This window comes from Pteropus alecto, unplaced genomic scaffold (genome assembly GCF_000325575.1).
Source record: "Pteropus alecto unplaced genomic scaffold, ASM32557v1 scaffold245, whole genome shotgun sequence".
NCBI classification, from domain to species: domain Eukaryota; kingdom Metazoa; phylum Chordata; class Mammalia; order Chiroptera; family Pteropodidae; genus Pteropus; species Pteropus alecto.
In genome coordinates this window covers 390,869-411,453 of record NW_006436669.1, presented here as the reverse complement: position 1 = coordinate 411,453, position 20,585 = coordinate 390,869, and the positions used below count along the sequence as shown (strand labels likewise).

General features: G+C 34.4%; 1 protein-coding gene and 1 pseudogene across 1 annotated transcript in view; one reads left to right on the top strand and one right to left on the bottom strand.

The window, feature by feature from the left end:
• LRRC63 (leucine rich repeat containing 63) overlaps nucleotides 1–20,585 on the bottom strand; it is a 78,151-nt gene that overhangs the window by 22,264 nt on the left and 35,302 nt on the right. The window contains exons 6-7 of the mRNA XM_025047948.1: nucleotides 8,526–8,662; nucleotides 1,655–1,738 (exon numbers count right to left, since the gene is read on the bottom strand). Of these exons, the coding sequence (XP_024903716.1) occupies nucleotides 1,655–1,738; nucleotides 8,526–8,662 (221 nt within the window). The remainder of the gene's footprint in view (nucleotides 1–1,654; nucleotides 1,739–8,525; nucleotides 8,663–20,585) is intronic.
• On the top strand, nucleotides 3,867–4,361 carry LOC107195797 (annotated as a pseudogene).

The following is a 20,585-nucleotide window of genomic DNA, read 5'->3' as shown; positions in this document are numbered from 1 at the left end:
CCAATGAATCAAAGAAGACATCTCCAGGTTCAAGATGAGATGAAACAAGAGTAGTAAGCAATGAATCAATAGCGAGCAATGAATCTTAAAATACATAGGGTCTAATGGATAATAATTAAAAATGCTTGTGAGACCTAAGTGCTAAATAAATATTCTTTAAATAAAGAGACATAATACAAAAAAAATACTAATGAGAATTCAAGACAAAAGTTTCAAAACTATCTCAGCAAAATCTAGAATTAGATAAAAGGTAAATGTGTTTGGAATGAAATTATTCTAAAGGTGTCAACTATTGGTGAAACGCAACAGGGACAGACTGGCATGGTGGGGGACATAGCTTTTATCTTGCTTTTGTAAAATATTTTTTTAAATGTATTTGTTTATGAGTTTGGGGGAAGGAAAGATAGCTCTTAATAGATTGGGAAAGTACAGTAGTAGAGTTCTAAAATTAACAAAGGAGAATAAAGAGAAAAAAATGACATCCTGAAAAGAAATTACCTACTTATATATATGAAAAAAAGAAAGTAAATAAATAGTAAATACGAAGTAAAATAAAAAGTAAAATTAAGGGCAAAAAATAAGTATCAGTCATAATGAATATGAACAGGGTGAATTCCCCTATTAAAATACAAAGATTATCACATGGGAAATTAAATAATTGATATAAATATTAGAAAAGTAGCAACAAAATTAACTAACTTTATTGCAGATAAGATTATGCAACTTGAAAACAAAAATAAAACAGTAAAACCCAACTGGAACTAAGATAATTTGGTTACATAAATTGATTTTAAGTTAATGTAAAGAAGTGCATAGTTTTTCTTTATTCTGTACTGGAAATTTTCAACTAGAAATAAAAATAGAGAAAATATTACATTCACAGCAACACAATTATAAAATACTTAGGTTAGTAAGAAAAAGGACTTATGTGAAGTGAGTCATAAATTCTTATGAAGACCATAAAATCTGAATAAATGGAAAAATATACTGTGTTTTAGGACAAAAAGATTTATTATCATCAAGATGTAAAAGCTTCAAAATTTATATGTAAACTCAAAGTAATTCCAATTAAAATCCCAACTTTGTGCTTATGTGTTTTTGGTGAAGAAAGGCTTGTAATTATATCAAATATCTTAAAGATCATGATCTAAATAGAATAATTAAGAGACTATTACTGAAAAATAATCTTCCTATTCATTATTAAAATTATTCTAAAGTCATAATCAAAATAGTATGCTACTGACCTAGAAGGACATAGATGAACTTCAGAGACTTTTAAAAAATTAATGTGAGAAAGAATCAGAGCTTAGCATAAAACTACACTGTGTATTATTACCATCTTGTGTATATGTATCTCCTTACAAAAAAAAACTGATAAAAGCTACAGGTGCAGACATAAAAAAATGGGTAAAAGTAGCTTGTCATTCTCTTAAGTAGTCATCAGTTTTGTCCTTTAAATAATTACTGAGAATATTATGTCCTAAAAATACTGAATACTAGTCATTCAAATTACATTTTGGTAAACTTTATGCTTCACACATAACATTTTATGGCTATAAATAAATGAACAAACTCAATTTTCTCCACCACAATAATCACCAAATATGTTCTTAAGGGGCATATGATTTTGTGCTACTTACTACTTCCAAAATACCTGAGTTTCTGTATTTCATTTGGAATAAAAGCAATACTATTGTAGGAAATATCGAGTTCCTCAAGATGAAGCAAGGAAAATAACCTTAGAGAAAATAAATTGTAAAAATGATTATTTGTCATTAATACGCATATATAAGAATTAAATACTTGAGTAAATAGGTAGAAGTATAAAGAAATTAATATTTTTCTAAGATCCTGAAGTTTATATAGACTTAAATTATAAATGATATAATTATAATAAAATTTCATAAAAATTATTCATCTATCTATTGAAATATTTGGATTGAAATGTTTGGAAAGCCCCTAATACAAAAAAGTATGTATTTAGTTTAAGTTCTAACACTATGATTTCAAACTTTAAATGTTCATCTAGAAAAAGTCACCTGAGAAATTCCTAACGAAATTTAGATATATTTTTTTTCTTGATTGCTGTATTAGTTTTCTAGGGCTGAAATAACAAAATTACCACCATGTGGGTACAGTTCAGGAGGCCAGAAGTCTGAAATCAAATTGTCGAAAGAGTTGGTTCCTTCTGAAGTCTCTGAAGAAGAAACTGTCCCTTGCTTGTTTCCTAGCCTCTGGTGATTGCCAGCAATCATTGGTGTTCCTTCGTTTGTGGCAACATAACTCCAATCTCTGCCTTTGTGTATTTTCTTCTTATAAGGACACCGTTTATTTGATTTTTGAGCCTGCCCTAATCCAGTAACCTCATATTTATTAACTTAGCTAATTACATCTGCAAAGACCCTATTTCCAAATAAGGTCACATTCTGAAGTTCTGCGTGGAATGAATTTTTGTGGCACACTACTATTCAACCCAGTGCAGTTGCATTAAGATTTTCTTAGTGAAATATCTTTCGTCTTCCTTTCCATTATGCTAAGTAGGTACTTAAAAGTAAGAACCAAAGAACATTAAGACTGCAACACAGAGAGCCTTGTGTCCTGGGGTTTAGGAATGGGAGTTGCTTCTTGAAGTCTGGAATTGAAGGGCTAAGTAACAACATTCATCAAAATCCTTAGTAAATATTCCCACTTTGTGTATGGTATTCTCAAATTCCTTCCTGCTTTCCATATACAAATAATATAAAAAATTACTTGCATGAATATTAACTAAAGTATCATGAACACAATATTTCATTAACTTCCTACTTACTATCTTAGTGCGGCATATAATGGCCTTTATGATCTGGCCGCAGACTACTTGTCCAGCTCGCCTATCTCACTCCATAATATTCACCTATAGATCAGCCTTTATTTGATAAGTTCTCTAAATTAGCCAGTGCTCACATATTTCAAAATACTGAGTGCAATTCCCCCAAACCTGGCTCTTCAACCAATGTCTTTATTTTTTAAGTCTTGGCTCAGATATCATCTTTTCTAAGAAACTGCTCCCAAATCTTCAGACTGAGTGAGAAGCCTATCCTGTAATTCTCTCTTTACCTCAATCACAGAACTTACCACAATGTGTAATAAATGTCTGTCTTATGAACTAGGAGGTTCTGGAAGCCAAGCATTCAATTTTACATTTTTATATATCCAGTGCCTTGCACAGTGCCTAGTATATCATAAGTAAATTACAATTGAATAAAAAGAATGGTTATCCCACTTAATTTAAAATTATTTGCTCTAAGAAATTAAAGAGATTGAATAGAAATCAAAAGAAATGCCTTTTTAATTTAGTGTTCATCTCAGACTTTTTATCACCTCTGTAAAGAAAATGTTAATATCACCTGTTTTATTTTTCAATTAAAAATTACGTTATTTTATTTTTTGCCTCAGGTAATTTTAGGACCATTTCATCTTCCCCTATTACTTCAGTACTGGCAAACTAGTCTGGTTCTATGCTTTCACCATTGATGATATATCCCTGTTGACTATGATGCTTAATAGGGCTTATAGGCAGCATAGTTTTAGAAAAACTTTAAAAAGGCGCCAAAATAATATATCTTGGAAGAAATGTATATTTTTAAAAAATATGAAAACCATAAGAAAAATCTAGACTAACAATGAGAAAAAAAGAGAAGGTACAGTCTTTTAAATACAATGCTTAGTCAATAAACAATTTTTTTCTAAATTCCATAAATCTAGAAAAAGTATGTATTTAGTTTAAGTTCTAACACTATGATTTCAAACAAATTAGGTAATCAATTATTTTATTTAAAAAATGCTGCTAGTCTTTCCATCTGGCCACAGCCATCAGGTAAGCCAAGATGGGCGCTTACAAGTACATCCAAGGAGCTATCCAAGAAGCAGTCTGATGCAATGTACTTTCTTCTCAGGGTGTGCTGCTGGCAGCACTGCCAGCTTTCTGAGCTCCACACTCCCTCAACCCACTCCCCTGCCCCACCTTGCCTGATAAAGCACACAGGCTGGGATACGAGGCCAAGCAAGATTATGCCATATATCAGATTCGTGTGCACTGTGGTGGCCACAAACACCCACTTCCTAAGGGTGCAACCTACTGCAAGCCTGCCCATCATGGTGTTAAACAGATAAAGTTTGCTGGGAGCATTCAGTCTGTTGCCGAGGAGAGAGCTAGATGCCACTGTAGGGCTCTGAGAGTTCTGAATTCTTACTAGGTTGGTGAAGTTTCCACATACAAATTCTTTGAGGTTATCCTCTTTGATCCATTCCATAAAGCTAGCAGATGGAATCCTGACACCCAATGGATCACCACACCAGTCCACAAGCACAGGGAGATGTGAAAGGCTGACGTCTGCAGGCCACAGGAGCCATGGCTTCGGAAAGGCCACAAGTTCCACCATACTATTGGTGGTTCTGGCCCTGCAGCTTGGAGAAGGTGCAATATACTCTCTAGCTATACCATTACTGCTGTTTGTAAAATTCTTATAAACAATTTAGGACAGAAAAAACTACTGCAAATTTTCTTTGAACTGCTAAATTTATACTGTTACCCCTCTTTTTTCAAATGTCCCCTTTTCAATAAGGCGAATCCTAACTACCCCTTTAAAATTATACACTCACTCCCCTTTTCTATTTTTTCTTTTTATATTACTGATTACATTCTAACATACCATATGATTTACTTATATATATTATTTATTGACTGTCTCCCTTAATGTGAATATAATCCTCAGAACAGTAGAAATCTTTGACTAAGGTTTTATATTAGTTTTCTATTGTAGTCATAACAAATAGTAGCTTAAAATGATACATTTATGATCTTAAAGTTCTGTGGGTCAGAAGTCTGGCATGAGACTCACCACATTAAAATTAAAGCATCAGCAAGGCTGCATTCCTATCTGGAGACTCTAAGGAGAATCTCTTTCTTTGCTTATTCAGGTGTTTAGCAGAATTCAGTATCTCCGGCTGTAGGACTGATGTACCTGTTTTCTTGCTGGCTGTAAACTGAAGGCTGTTCCTACATTCTCAAACTGCCACATTTCCTGACTAATGGTTTCCTTCCTCTCTTTTCAAAACCAGCAAGTCTTGTCCTTATGTTGCATCTCTCTGATTCGTGCTTCTGCTTCTGTCTTCCATTTTTAAGAGCTCATCTGGTTAGATTGGACTTACCCAGATCATCTAGCATAATCTCTCTACTTTAAGGCCAGCTTACTAGAAAACTTAATTTCCTCTCCAACTTTAATTACTTTTGTTATGTAATTAACATATTCACATATTCTAGAGATTAGGATGTGGATGCCTTTTGAGACCATTATTCTATCACAGTCTCCCCCGTCCCCTAACAATTCATATCTATCCCACATGCAAAATACATTCACCCATCCCAAGTTCCCCAAAGGTCCCATTCATCTAAATTTCAAAAGTTCCAAATTTTGTCATCTAAATCAGGTCTTGGTAATGCTCTAGATATAATTCATTCACCGGTACAATTTTTCTCCATTTGTGGGCCTATAAAACTAAAGAAACAAGTAATCTGCTCCCAAAATACAATGGTGTGATAGGCATAGGGTAACCATTATAGATTTTGGTTCAAAAGGAAATGGAAGGTAAAAAGTTACCAATCCTGAGCAATTTAAAATCTAGCTGTATAAACTCAGGTTGCAAGGCCTGTGAATAATTATCTGCAGCTCACAACTCTGCCCTCTGGTTTCAAGAGTCTGCCCTCCTAGCTCTTGGCCCTGCCTTCTGGGGTCATAGTTCCACTTTCTGAACTATTGGCTCCACTTCCTGGGTTTCTGACTTCACCTGCTGAGTCAACCTTCCTTTTTCATGAAAATTAGCACACATTTGGATCTGAGTAGTTTTATCAGTCTGCTTCATGCCTGTAGAATTTTGGGAACCTGACAGTCTTTTTTCATTTCCTACTCTCTTTATCTCTTTTGATCAAAGCAGCAGTCTTTCTGCTAGTATAAAATTTTTAAGAACCTTGTGGGTCTTCCATGTATGTCATGGGAATTCATTTCATGAGACACAAAGCTTGTCTTAGATAATCTCAGCTCTATTTTTTGCTTTTGCTGAAATGGGCTAGGCTGTGGGATACTAGTCATCATTAAAAAAGAAATGGATACATATAACGACATAAATAAATCTCAAAACCATTATGTTGAGTAAATGATGCCAGACATACACACACTATTTGTTGTATGAATAAATTTATATGATTTTCGAGAACAGCCAAAACAAATCTATCATGTTAGATCTGGAGACTGACTGAAAATGTTCATGAGAGAACTCTGTGGAAATGCTTAATACCTTGTTTTGGATGATGGTTATATGGGTGTATACATTTGTTAAACTCTTTGAATCAAATACCTGAGATTCATACATTTTATTGTATATAAGTTATACCCCCCAATTTCTTTTTTTTTTAGAAAGAAGAAAAATAAGAGGAAAGAGGAGAATATCCAGGGTGCTAATAACTATTTTTTAAATTGTGGTAAAATAGCATAAGATCTGCTATTTTAATCATTTCTAAGTGTACCATTTAGTAGCATTACTTACAATCTCAATATTGTGAACCATCGCCATTACCCATTTTTAGAACTTTTCCATAACTCCAAACAGAAATTCTATACCCATTAAATAATAACTCCCCAGTCTCTTCTCTCTCCTCTACCCAACCCCTAGTAACCTTTATTCTACTTTCTGTCTCTATAAATTTGCCTATTCTAGGTAAATTTGCCTATTCTAATTCCATATAAATGAAATTATACAAAATTTTCCTTTTGTGTCTGACTTATTCTATTTAACTTGTTTTCAAGGACCATCTTTGTTGTAGTATGTACTAGAATTTAATTCTTCATTAAAGATAAAGAATAAACTATTATATGCATGTGTCACATTTTGTTTATCCATTAATCTGTTAATGTACAGTTAGATTATTACTATCTTTTGGTTACTGTGAGAAAAACAACTAGTTTTTCCATTTTTCTATTGATGAACATATGAGTTGTTTAATGTTTCAGGCTATTGTGAATAAATCTGCTATGGACATCCTCATAGAAGTCTTTTTATTGAGGATAAAAATCTACCTTCTCCTTCTTATACCTGAATGACCAAGAGCTACTGAAGAAAATCACATATTAATGTAGATTAGCGTCACTACAAATTCATGGTTTCCAGTCTCAACTAAGCTTACATCGTTGTCTACCAATCTTTTATTTTTTGTGTGTACGTTCATTCTCTCTGCAGTCCTCTTTAAAGGTGGCTTTAAAGCTTCTTTTCGTCGTCACTCTTCTTGCTCTCAAAGTTATCTTAATTTAATATATTTCAAAGTAATCTTCCTCAACTGATACATAATAGGAGCTAAGTAAATCTGTCAATTGAATAAATTTCCTATTTTCTTACCCATATAACTGCATATTTTATACTCTTTCTTTTTTCTAACTTTTATTTTTTATTTTTTAAAATTTTAAAATAAATTTTTATTTTTCAATTAGTTAATTCACAATAGTATATTAGTTTCAGGTGTGCTACATAGTGATTATATACTTATATAACTTACAAAGTGATAACCCCAATAAATCTAGCATCTATCTGACACCATACATAGTTATTATGATATTATTGACTATATTCCTTGTACTATACTTTACACCCTCATGATTATTTTGTAACTACCAATTTGTACTTCCCATCCCTTTTTTAGTTTTTATTTATTTTTTTTTAAATTAGGTTTATTGGGGTAACATTGGTTAATACAATTATATTTTCAGATGTAAATTATCATTTGACATCTGTACATTCTGTTGTGTGTTCACCACCCAAAGTCCCATCCCTTTTTTAAACAATACACTCAACCCCACTTCCATCTGGCAATCATCAACATGTTCTCTGTATCTGAGTTTGTTTCTGTTTCATTTGTTCATTAATTTTGTTCTTTAGATTCCACATGTAACTGAAATCATACGGTATTTGTCTTTGTCTGACTTATTTTACTCAGCACAATACCTTCTAGGTCCATCCATGTTGTTACAGATGGCAAGATTTTATTCTTTTTCTTTATGGCTGAGTAATATTCCATTGTATATATGTACCACCTCTTCCTTATCCATTCATCCATTGATGGACACCCAGAATGCCTCCATGTTTTAGCTTTTGAAGCCAAAAGTCTAGATTTCAGTGTCCTTTCCATATTCAAAGACTGTCAAGGGATAGCTTCAGTTTCTTACCTGAGCTTCTTTATAATATTTGTGTTTATTTAATACATACTCAGATAATAAATTCTAGAGGTGTAGTTTATTAATTGCCATTATTAATTACCACTTATGTAACTGTTAGGGTTATTTTTAACCAAATAATAAAAAACAAGTCAGCTAATTGGAACAGATTAAGAATTATTAAATAGATAAAAAGTTGCTAGCTGCTTTCAAAAGGGTAACTGATCTTTTTCTAAATCCTAAGTTCTTTATTTTATGTTTATAATCTCAAACTATTAACCTTACCCAGGTGGAAGAGTCGTAATCAAATTAAAGGCAATGTTGAAAACTCTAAGGAATTTAAGTTGTTGAATTTCAGAAGGGATTACTTTGATAGGATTATTTCTCAGGATTAATATTTGTAAATGTTTAAGACAAAATATCTGAGGAATAGAAAGAAAAACAAACATGAGTAGAATAATAAAGTATGCAAATCTCTGTAATTTTTATAGAGCTTTTGGATTAATGAAGAATTAGTGTAGTAGCATTAATTGTATATTAATCATTAGTAGCATTAATCATATATGTCAATAAACACTGTTGAAAAACCTTCAAAATAACTGATTGGCATTAATATGCATGGTATGGTAAAATAGTACAACTACTGTATTTATATCCCCTTGACTCAAGAATGGTCCTTTTCTAAATAAGAAAGTCATCTTGTTTGATCAACCCCTGGCTTCATAAGAGGCAATTATGCAAAGAATGAGGGAGAAAAGAGCTAGCTGCAGAACCAGTAAAATAAATGGAATTAAACTTAGTAAGTCAATTGGGTGTCAGATATCATAGCCAGATTCTTTCACTCTCATATCATTATAATTTCATATATGCTGATTTTTCATATGAAATTTAAAAATAGAATATACCATTTAAATCTATGATTCTCATGAGTGACATCAGAAACATGGCAGAGTGAGAGATGTCCTCAGATTGCTCCCCTTGAAACAACAATAAGCTGAACATCTAAAACTCAACAAAAAACACCCAAACTGTACACCAGCACATCTGAGCCTGGGATCTGTGCATAAGAGCTACCACAGGTCAGAACCTCGGGTGTCAGGAGGTGAACTGGGAGAAACAAAGAAGCTGCCTCTTGCAGCTTCCAGAGTTTCCTGTAGGAGAAGGGCAAGTGGAGAAGGTGTAGTGACTTCCCTCAACAATCCTGCCTGGGAGAGCTGTGAGCTCCACGTGGCTGGCAGCAGTGCCCAGTCATCAGGGCAGAAGGCAGAGAAACAGGGATGGCAGAAAAATGGGGAGGCAGAGAAACAACAGTTGATTTTTACCAGCCATGGTTGCAAAACTGAGGCTGAGCCACAGCCCCCATCCCCCCACCCAGAGGGTCCCTCCAACCATGCTCTCCACAGAACGCTGTGAAGCCCCAGAGAAATCTGAGCAAATGCTACAGAAACTGTCACTAATACTGACAGGAACTGAGACTGAGGCTAGCAAGCGAGATTAAACATCTTTAAAGAAAAAAAAAAACATATTAAGACATTATACAAAACAGAGACCCAAGATGCATAGATGCCACATACAGGAAACCAAAATAAAACCACCTTCTTTGCAACAGGCTAAAGAGAGACCTTTAAAAAATAAATCTTCTTTCTAGGAAAAAAAAAAAAAGCAGACTACACTTCCATTAATGCCCAAGTGGAGAAATAGTCCATTAAACACCATGAACAACCAAGGTGACAAGCCACCTCAGAAAGAAAAAAACCTCCAGAAAATAAATAAGCTTACAGACATAGAAATATGCTACTTAAATGACAGAGAATTCAGGATGGTACCTCTGAAAATACTCAATGAGATCTGAAACAAATCATATCAATTTCAAAAATTAAAAAAAAATGCTAGATGAGCAGAATGAGTTATTTAGCAATGAGATTGATTCTCAAAAAGAAACAAATAGAACTTCTGGATGTAAAAAGCACACTGCAAGAGTTAAACAATGAAATAGCAAGCTTGGGAAATGAAGTTGATCAAATGGAGGAAAGGATCACTGATATCGAAGACAGAAATCTAGAAATAAATCAGAAGGAAGAAGAGAAAAACCGAAGAATAAAAATAATGAAAGAGAAATTCAAGAACTAGCTGATATCATCAGGAGAGGGAACATAATAACGAGTATTATCAAAGGTGAAGAAAAGGAGCAGGGATTAGAAAGCATTTTCAGACAAATAGTTGACGACGATTTCCCAAATCTAAGGAATGAGCTGGAGCTTGGAATTCAAGAAATCAACAGAACACCCAATTATCTCAACCCAAAAAGGCTTTCACCAAGACACGTTGTATTAAAGTTATCAAAAATCAACAACAATGACAGAATTCTCAGGGCAGCTAGAGAAAAGAAGATGGCAACCTATAAAGGAAAACCCATTAGATTATCGTAGGACTTCTCAGTAGAAACCAACAAGCCTGTTCAACAGTTGAATTCATGAAAGGAATTAACAGCCAAGAATAATGTATCCAGCTAAGCTCTCTTTTACATATGAAGGAGAAATAAAGACCTTTCCAGACATACAAAAATTTAGGGAATTCTCCGCTATGAGGCCTGCACTACAGAAAATATGGAAAGGGGTCAGCTAACCTAAAACAAAATGACAAAAAGAAAATACATAAGTAGAAGTAAGGTGGCCAGCAGATTGAAAGAAGCTGAGGAGTTCAACCATTACAAGAAACAAGGCATTATAAGCTTAAAAATAAGAAGAGATTTTCTAGCAAGATAGTAATGAATGATCAGCATACATAGGGACAAACTGACGCAAAAATGACTGAAAAGGAGAAGATTCAAAGATCCAAATTCGCAAAAGGAAATGTAGATAAGGCACGCACAGAAAAAAATGGATGACTGTATGTATATAACTATCCTTTACACATTCATAATGGTAACCACATGCCAAAGATCCAGAACCAAAGTACATAACATAAAATAAAAAGGGCCAGAGGGAAATTCACAAAACCCAACAACAGCAATAAGAAAAGCAGACACTCAAGGACAAGGAAGCAATGGAAACACCGAGCTACCAGAAAGCAAAAGATAAAATGGCTATAAGAAGACCTCATATTTCAATAATCACCCTAAATGTAAATGGATTGAACTCACCAATAAAAAGGCACAGAATAGCAATAGGATCAAAAAACAAACCCAACCATATGCTCCAAAGACAAATATAGACTCGAAGTGAAGGAGTGGAAAATGATATGTCAAGCAAATGGCATTCAGAGAAAATTGGGAGTACCGATACTACCATCAGATGAACTAGACTTCAAAATAAAAAAGGTAAAGAAAGATACAGAGGGAATGATAAAGGGAATCATGCACCAAGAAGACATAACACTAATATCTATACTCCCAATCAGGGAACCCCAAAACATGTAAAGAAATTACTAATAGAACTAAAGGGAGAAACAGATAAAAACACTATCATAGTAGGTAACCTATATACCCCATTGTCAGATATGGACAGATCATCCAACAGAAAATCAATAAGGAAATAACATCCTTAAATGACATATTAGGCCTGGACATAATTGACAATTACAGAGCCTTCCATCCCAAAACAGCTGCTTATACATTCTTCTCTAGTGCATATGGAACACTCTCAAGGATTGACCACATACTGGGACACAGAGATAGCCTCAATGAATATAAAAGGGTTGAAATCATACCAACTATATTCTTTGATCATAATGTTTTGCAACTAGAGATCAACTACAAAAAGAAAGCTGGAAGAACCATAAATACATGGAGATTAAACGACATGCTACTGAAGAATAGCTGGATCAGAGAAGAAATAAAAAGAGATCAAGAGATACACTGAAACGAATGATAAAGATAATACAACATATCAAAACTTTTGGGACACAACAAAAGCGGTAATAAGGAAAGTTCATATTATTACAGGCCTAGCTCCAAAAACAAGAACAAGCCCAAATAAACAACCTAATGCTTCATCTTAAAAAACCAGAAAAGGAAGAACAAATAAAACCTAAAGTCAGCAAAAAGAAAGAATCAAAATTAGAGTAGAAATAAATAAAACTGAAAACAAAAAAAAAAATACAATAGAGGAAATAAATGCAACAAAGAGCTGGTTCTTTGAGAAGGTTAATAAAATTGACAAAACTCTGGCTAGATTCACTAAAGAAAAAAAGAGAAAGGGCACAAATAAAATCAGGGTTGAAAGATGGGAAATTATGACTGACATTGCAGAAATACAAAGGATCATACGAGTATACTATGAAAAAGTATGTAACACCAAATTTAATTACCTAGAAGAAATGGACTTAGAAAAATACAATCTTCCTAGACTGAATCAAGAAGAACTGGACAATCTAATTAGACCGATCAGCAGTATGGAAATTGAAACAATCATCAAAAACCTACCAAAAAGTAAAAAGTCCAGGACCAGATGGCTTCAACAGTGAATTCTACCAAATATTACTCTGATACCAAAACTTGGTAAAGTTAACACAAAAAAAGAAAACTACAGACCGATATCTCTTATGAACACACATGCAAAAATCCTAAGTAAGATACTACCGAACCAAATACAACAACATATTAAAAAGATTATATACCAAGATCACGTAGGCAGGGGCACAGGGATGGTTCAACATACGTAAATCAATTAATGTGCTACATCACATAAACAAATTAAAAAATAAGAATCATATGATCATATCAATAGACGTAGAAAAAGCCTTCGACAAAATACAACATCCATTTATGATCAAAATACTTCACAAAATCGTACAGAAAGTACCTTTAACATAATAAAGGCCATATGTGACAAACTCTCAGCCAACATTAAACTAATGGTGAAAAACTAAAAACCTTCCCTCTTAGATCAGGAACAAGGCAAGGCTTATTCTCTATACAGAAAACCCTAAAGACTGCACAAGAACACTACTAGAAACAACAAGAAAATACAGCAAAGTCTCTGGATACAAAATCTACGTTCAAAATCCATAACGTTCCTATACTCTAATAATGAAATGTCAGGAAAAGAAGTGGAAAAAATCATCCGTTTGCAATTGCAATGAAAGAATAAAATACCTAGAAATAAATCTAATGAAACAAGTGAAGGACTTATATAATGAAAAATATTAGACTCTATTAAAAGAAATTGAAGAAGATAAAAAGAAATGGAAAGATATTCCGTGTTCTTAGATTGAAAGAATCAACATAGCTAAAATGACCTTATTACCTAAAGAGTTATAAAGATTTAAACAATCCCCATCAAAATCTGATTAGCATTTTTTAAAGAAATGGAACAAAAAATTATCAGATTTGTATGGAAGCACAAAAGACTCCAAATTGCCAAAGCCACCCTGAGAAAAAGGAATGAAGCTGGAGGCATCACTGCTCAACTTCAAATTATACTATAAAGCGGCAGTAATCAAAACAGACACATGTACCAGTAGAACAGAATTGAAAGTCCAGAAGTAAACTGTATTAATATCAGCAAGTAATTTTCGACAAAAAAGCCAAAAACATACAATGGAGAAAGAAAGCCTCTTCAATAAATGGTGCTGGGAAAACTGGAAAGCCACCTGCAAAAGAATGAAACTAGACTGTTGTCTATCACCACACACCAAAATTAACTCAAAATGGATTAAGGACCTGAATATAGGACCTGAAGCAATAAAATGCATAGAAGAAAACATAGGAACTAAACTGAAGGACCTTGGACTTAAAGAGGATTTTATGAATTAGATCTCAAAGGCAAAGGAAGTAAAAGCTAAAATAAATAAATGTGACTACATCAACCTAAAAAGCTTCTGCTCAGCCAGAGAAACCATAACAAGGTAAAGAGACAACCATCCAAATGGGAAAATATATTTGCAAGCAATGCCTCCGATAAGTGCCTAATATCCAAAATATGCAAAGAACTCATACAACTCAATAACAACAGAAGAACAAATGATCCAATCAAAAATGGACAGAGGACCTGAACAGCCACTTCTCCCTGGAGGACATACAAATGGCCAACAAATATACGAAAAGATGCTCAACATTGCTAGCTATTAGGGAAATGCCAATTAAAACCACAATGAGATACCATCTCACACCCGTTGGAATAGCTATAATCAACAGGACAAGTCATAACAAACGTTGGAGAGTATGCAGACAAATAGAAACCCTCATACACTGCTGGTGTGACTGCAAATTGGTACAGCCACTATAGAAAACAGTATGGAGATTCTTCAAAAAAATAAGAATTGAGCTACCATATGATCCAGCAATCCCTCTACTTGGTATTTACCCTAAAGACTTGAAAATCCATATTCAAAAAGATATATGCACACTGATGTTCATAACAGCATTATTCACAGTGGACAGGACATGGAAACAACAGAAATGTCCTACGATAAATGATTGGCTAGAGAAGCTGTGGTACAAATATACACTGAAATATTACTCAGCCATAAGAAGAGATGAAATACTGCCATTTGCGACAACATGCGACAACCTTGAAATAATCATACTAAGCGAAAGAAGCCAGACAGAAAAAGTTGAAAATCACTTATATGTGGGATATAAACCTAAGAGTAACAAATGAACAGGGTAAACAAACAGAGATTCATGGACATGGACAATGATCTAGTGGTTACCAGAGGGAAGCGGGAATGGGGATAAGGAAGGTTGATGGGGAAAAATATTTAAATAATTTCTTCAATTTAAAAACAAACAAACGAACAAACGAACAAATAAATCTATGATTCTCACTTGATTAATATGTTTCTGCCTCTCTGATCTTACATAAGGTCTTACATTAGCTCTCCTTAACATTAAATTAAACCACTTAATCATCATAAAGATCTAAAATTGGTGGATAGCGCATGCTCATTCTTGCAATCAGAACTTAAGTCCTCCAAATTTGTTTTTTCTTTTCAAGATTGTTTTGGCTATTTGGAGTCTCTTGCATTTCCATAAGAACAGCTTCTCAAATTCTCAAATTCTCCAAAAAGGCAAGTTGTAATTTTCGTAAAGATTGAAGTGAATCTATAGATCAATTAGGGAGTATTGCCATCTTAACAATAAGTCTTCAGATCCATGAACATGGGATGTTTTGCCATCTAAGTATGTCTCCTTTAATTTCTTATAACAATATCCTGTAGTTTTCACAGTATGTTTCCACTTTTGTTAAACTCACTCCTAAATATTTTATTCTTTTTTTATGTAAATAAAATTCCTTTCTTAGTTTTATTGTAAGGATTGTTTGTTGCTATTATGTAGAAATACGATTAATTTTTGTATATTGATTTTGTACATTACAACCTTGATGAACTCATTCATTACTTCTCTCTTTTTTTTTTTAGTAAATTCCTTTGGATTTCTATATATAGGGCTATATCATCTACAACTTGAAATAGTCAGCTTCTTCCTTTTTAAATCTGGATGCCTATTATTTCCTTTTTCTTGCCTTGGCTAGAAAGTTCAGCATAATGTTGAATACAAACTGGCAAGAGTAGACACCTTCGTCTGGTTCCTGATCTTAGGAGGAAAAAACTTTGAGTCATTCACTATTAAGTCTGATATAAGCTGCAGGTTTATTGTAGATGCCCTTTATCAAGTTGATGACATCACCCATCCTCTTCTATTCCTAAATGTTGAGTGTTTTTGTCATGAAAGGATGTTGGATTTTGCAAAATGTTTTGTTTTCTGTCTTTGTTTAGATAATTGTATAGTTTTGTCCTCCTTTACTATATTAAACTGGTATTTCACATTGACTCATTTTTATATATTTATCCAAACTTGCATTTCTGGGATAAGTATCACTTGATCATAGTGTAAAATCCTCTTCATATGTTGGATTGCTAGCATTTTGTTCAGGATTTTTATTACATCTATATTCATAAAAGATATTGTTTTGTAGTTTGCTTCTCTTTCCATATCTTTGTCTAGTTTTGGTATCAGGGTATTACTGGTTTAATAGTTTGAATTGGAAAGTTTTCCCTTCTCTTCTATTTTTTGAAGAGTTTATAAAGAATTGATGTTAATTCTTTTTAAGATGTTTGGTAGAATTCACCAATGAAGTCGATCCTGGACTTTCCTTTATGGAAAGTTTTAAAATTACTATTGAACTCTCCTTTTTATAGAGTCATTCAGATTTACTATCTCTTCTTAAGTTCATTCTTGTGTCTTGCTAGGTATGTGTCCATTTCATCAAAGTTATCTAGTTGATTGGTATATGTGTATTCCCTTAAAATCTTTTTTTTATTTCTGTAAGGTTGGTAGTAATGTCCCCTCCTTCACTCTTAATTTTAGTAACTTGGGTCTTCTTTTTTCTTTGTCAGTCTATGTAAGGTTAGTCAATTTTGTTGATCTTGTCAAAGTATCAACTCTTAGTTTTGTTGATTTTTCTCTATTGTTTTTCTATTATTAATTTCATTAATTTCTGTACTAATTCTTTTTATTAAAAATTATTGGGGTGACACTGATTAATAAAATTGAAAAAGTTTCAAGTGTACAATTCAACAGTTTCTTGCATATATATTGCATTGTGCATTCACTACTCAAAGTTAGACATCTTTCCATCACCAAATATTTGACCTCTTTTGCCTCTATCTACCTCTCACTTGCCCATTCCCTGTGTTAACCACTAATCCACTGTCTGCACTAATTTTTATTATACTCTCCTTATTCTTTTTTTAGGTTTAGTTTGTATATATATAGTGGCTTAAGATAGAAGGTTATTATTTTTTCTTTTTTAATATTCTTTTTATTTTTCAATTATAGTTGACATACAACTTTATATCAGATTCAGGTATGCAAATAGTGATTAGATATTTATATAATTTATAAAGTTATCACCCCAATAAATCTTGTACCCAACTGACACTATATAAAGTTATTATAATATAATTGACTATTTTCCTTATGCTATACTTTACATCCTTATGACAATTTTGTAACTACCAATTTGTACTTCTTAATCCCTTCCCCCATTCACCCATCCCTCCAACCCCATCTCCCATCAAAATGTTCTCTGTAGCTATGAGTTTGTTTCTATGTTGTTTATTTTCTTTTTTAGATTTCACATATAAGTAAAATCACATAGTATTTGTCTTTCTATGTCTTACTTATTTTACTCAGCACAATACTCTCTAGGTCCATCCATGTTGTTGCATATGGAAAAATTTCATTCTTTATGGCTGAGTAATGTTCCATAGTATAGGTGTATCACTTCTTCCTTACCCGTTCATCTGTTAATGAACACATGTTTTCTTCATATCTTGGCTATTATATTGCAATGAACATATACGTGCATATGTTTTTTCAAATTACTGTTTTGGGTTTCTTTGAATAAATATCCAGAAGTAGAATTATTAGGTCTTTCTTTGTCTTTTGTTATAGACTTTGGTTTAAAGTCATTTTATCTGGTAAAGTATTGCTACTTCAGCTTCTTTTTTTGTTTGTTCATTTTCATTTTCATGAATTATCTTTTATCATCCCTTTACTTTCAGTATGTATACATCTTTCGATATGAAGTGAGTCTCTTGTAGGCAGCATATGTAAGAGTCTTCTTTTCTTACCCATTCAGCTATCCTATGTCTTTTGATTGGGGCATTTATTTATATTTAAATTAACTGTTGATAGATGTGCAGTTATTGCCATTTTATTATTCATATTTTTGATATTTTTTTTCTTTTCCTCCTACCCCCTCTTCTCCCTGCCCCTCCTCCTCCTAACATTTCTTGTAATACTTGTTTGGTGGTGGTGAATTCCCTTATAGTTCCTTGTCTGGGAAGCTTTTTATCTGTCCTTCAATTCTAAATGATAGCCTTGCTAAGTAGAGTAATCTTGGTTGTAGGTCCTTGCTTTTCATCGCTTTGAATATTTCCTGCCAATCCCTTCTGGCCTGCAAAGTTTCTGCTGAGAAATCAGCTGACAGTCTTATGGGAGCTCCCTTGTAGGTAACAAACTGCTTTTCTCTTATTGCTTTCAAGATTCTCTATTTGTCTTCAACCTTGGCATTTTAATTATGATGTGTCTTGGTGTGGGCCTCTAGGGGTTCAACTTGTTTGAGACTCGACTCTCTGTGCTTCCTGCGCTTATATGTCTATTTCCTTTGCCAAGTTAGGGAAGTTTTCCATCATGATTTCTTCAAATAGATTTTCAATTCCTTGCTCTCTCTTCTCTTTCTGGTACCCCTAGGATCCAAATGTTGGTATGCTTGATGTTATCCCAGAGGCCTCTTAACCTATCTTCATTGAGGGGGGGGATTTTTTTTGTTGTGCTCCTCATATTGGGTGTTTTCTACTACCTTATCTTCTAAATTGCTGATTTGATCCTCTGCGTCATCTAATCTACTGTTGATTCTTTCTAATGTAGTCTTCATTTCAGTTATCATATTCTTCATTTCGACCTATTGTTTTTCATGTTTTCTATAATTCCTACCTCTTGCTGAAGTTCTGAGATCATTGAGCATCCTTATAACCAATGTTTTTCACTCTGTATCTGGTAAATTGCTTGTCTCCATTTTGTTTATTTTTTTTTCTAAAGCTTTGTTCTGATTTTTCATTTGGGACACGTTTCTTTCTCTCCCCATTTTGGCTGCTTCCCTATATTTGTTCCTCTATTAGGTAGGGCTTCTATGTCTCTCAGTCTTGGTGAGTGGCCTTGTGTAATAGGTGTTGTGAGGCCCACTGACTCAGTCTTCCTCATCACCTAAGCTGGGTCTTCCTCTTGTGTCCCTTGTGTGTGTTGTGTGTGCCTTCCTGCTGTAGTTGAACCTTGATTGGTGATTGCACATCAGTCGGAGGAATTGATCCTCAGGCTGATTGGTTGTGAGGACTGGCCTAGACAACAATGGAGGAGCTATTGTGCAGTGGCTGACCCTATGGAGTAAGATTCAATTTAGCAGGGCTCTGGTAGTTGCCAAATGCGCCCTTTGGGCTTGTCATTTGTGGAGGAGGCTGGGTGGTGCTCTGTTATGGTCTAAAGCTGGCCATGGGGATGTTGGTTCTGGGGCCTTTTGGGGGGGCTCTGGTGCAGGCCAAGGTCAGTTGCTGCCTGTGTTTTGCCTGGGGTCACTTAGTATGAGATACAAAGTGATCTGCAAATGATTGCCACTTGTGCTAGGTTTGAATGTTCCTGAAAGATCTAAGCTGCAAAATGAGACTAGCTGCCACTAGTGCTGGCCTTGGGGCTGCTTAGCAAGAAGTACAGGGCATGCCAAGGTCAGATGCTGCTTATTTGGGGCTTCTGAATCCTTGAAAGATTTTAGGGAAGTCTGCAGTGTGAGCCAAGACAGGCCATTTGTAGGAAAAGCCACTGGAAGTGGTTTAAGTGGGCCTGCAAGCTGGTTGGGGCAGGGTCTCAGAGAGTCACCAGGGTAGGATGAAAGATATTTGCTAGGTTGATGGAGACTCAGTTTTGGCGCCTGCTTACATCTGCATGCTGAGTGAGTGGAGGGCTTGACAAAGGAACATGGTTTCTGCCAGCACTACTGTCTGGGAGAAAGCTGTTCTTCCAGGCCTTGCCCCAAAGCCAGACCATTCAGTTCTCCATATGTACCTGGTGCCTTTCAATCTGCTATCCTAGTGCTGGATATCTGAGTCTGTCAGCAAGTAAATCCATGTATGGACCCTTTAAGAGGAATGCCTGTGACTCTAGCCACCTTCTGTCTCACTTAGCTACAATCTGCCAGGAGTTATGGTGATTTCTCTTCCTGGCACTAAAACACTGGGCTGGGATTCTAGCATGGGACTAGGACTCCTCACTCCTCAGGGAGGATCCTCACAGCTGAGATATCCCTCTCAATTTTGAATTTCCACATATGGGTGTGGGACTAGCCCATTCCATCTCTCTACTCCCTCCTACAATTTCCACATGGCTTCTTCTACATATCCTTAGTCATAGAATTTCTGTTTGGCTAGACTTCAAGTGATTCTCAATATTAGTTGCTCTGTAGTTTGGTTGTAATTTTTAGGTGGTCATGGGATGAGGCGAGAACAGCATTTACCTAGTCTGCCACTTTGACTGGAAGACTATTTTTCTTTTCTTTTTCCCCCACAATAACATATTTTAATAAAAAGTAACTATATTTCAAAACAAAGAAAAATGGGAAGAGTAACATTGTTTTACATTTTTCAAATCTCTTTTTTTCAAGGTTTTTTTTTTTTTATAGTGACATTGGTTAACGAAATCCAGTAAGTTTCAGCTGTACATTTTAACAGTAAGGCATGTATATATATTTACACTGTGTGTTCACCTCCCATAGTTAGATTTCTTTCTGTCACCACATATTTGATTCCCTTTACCCTGTCTATCTCCCCCCTCCCCCCTCCCCCCCCTCC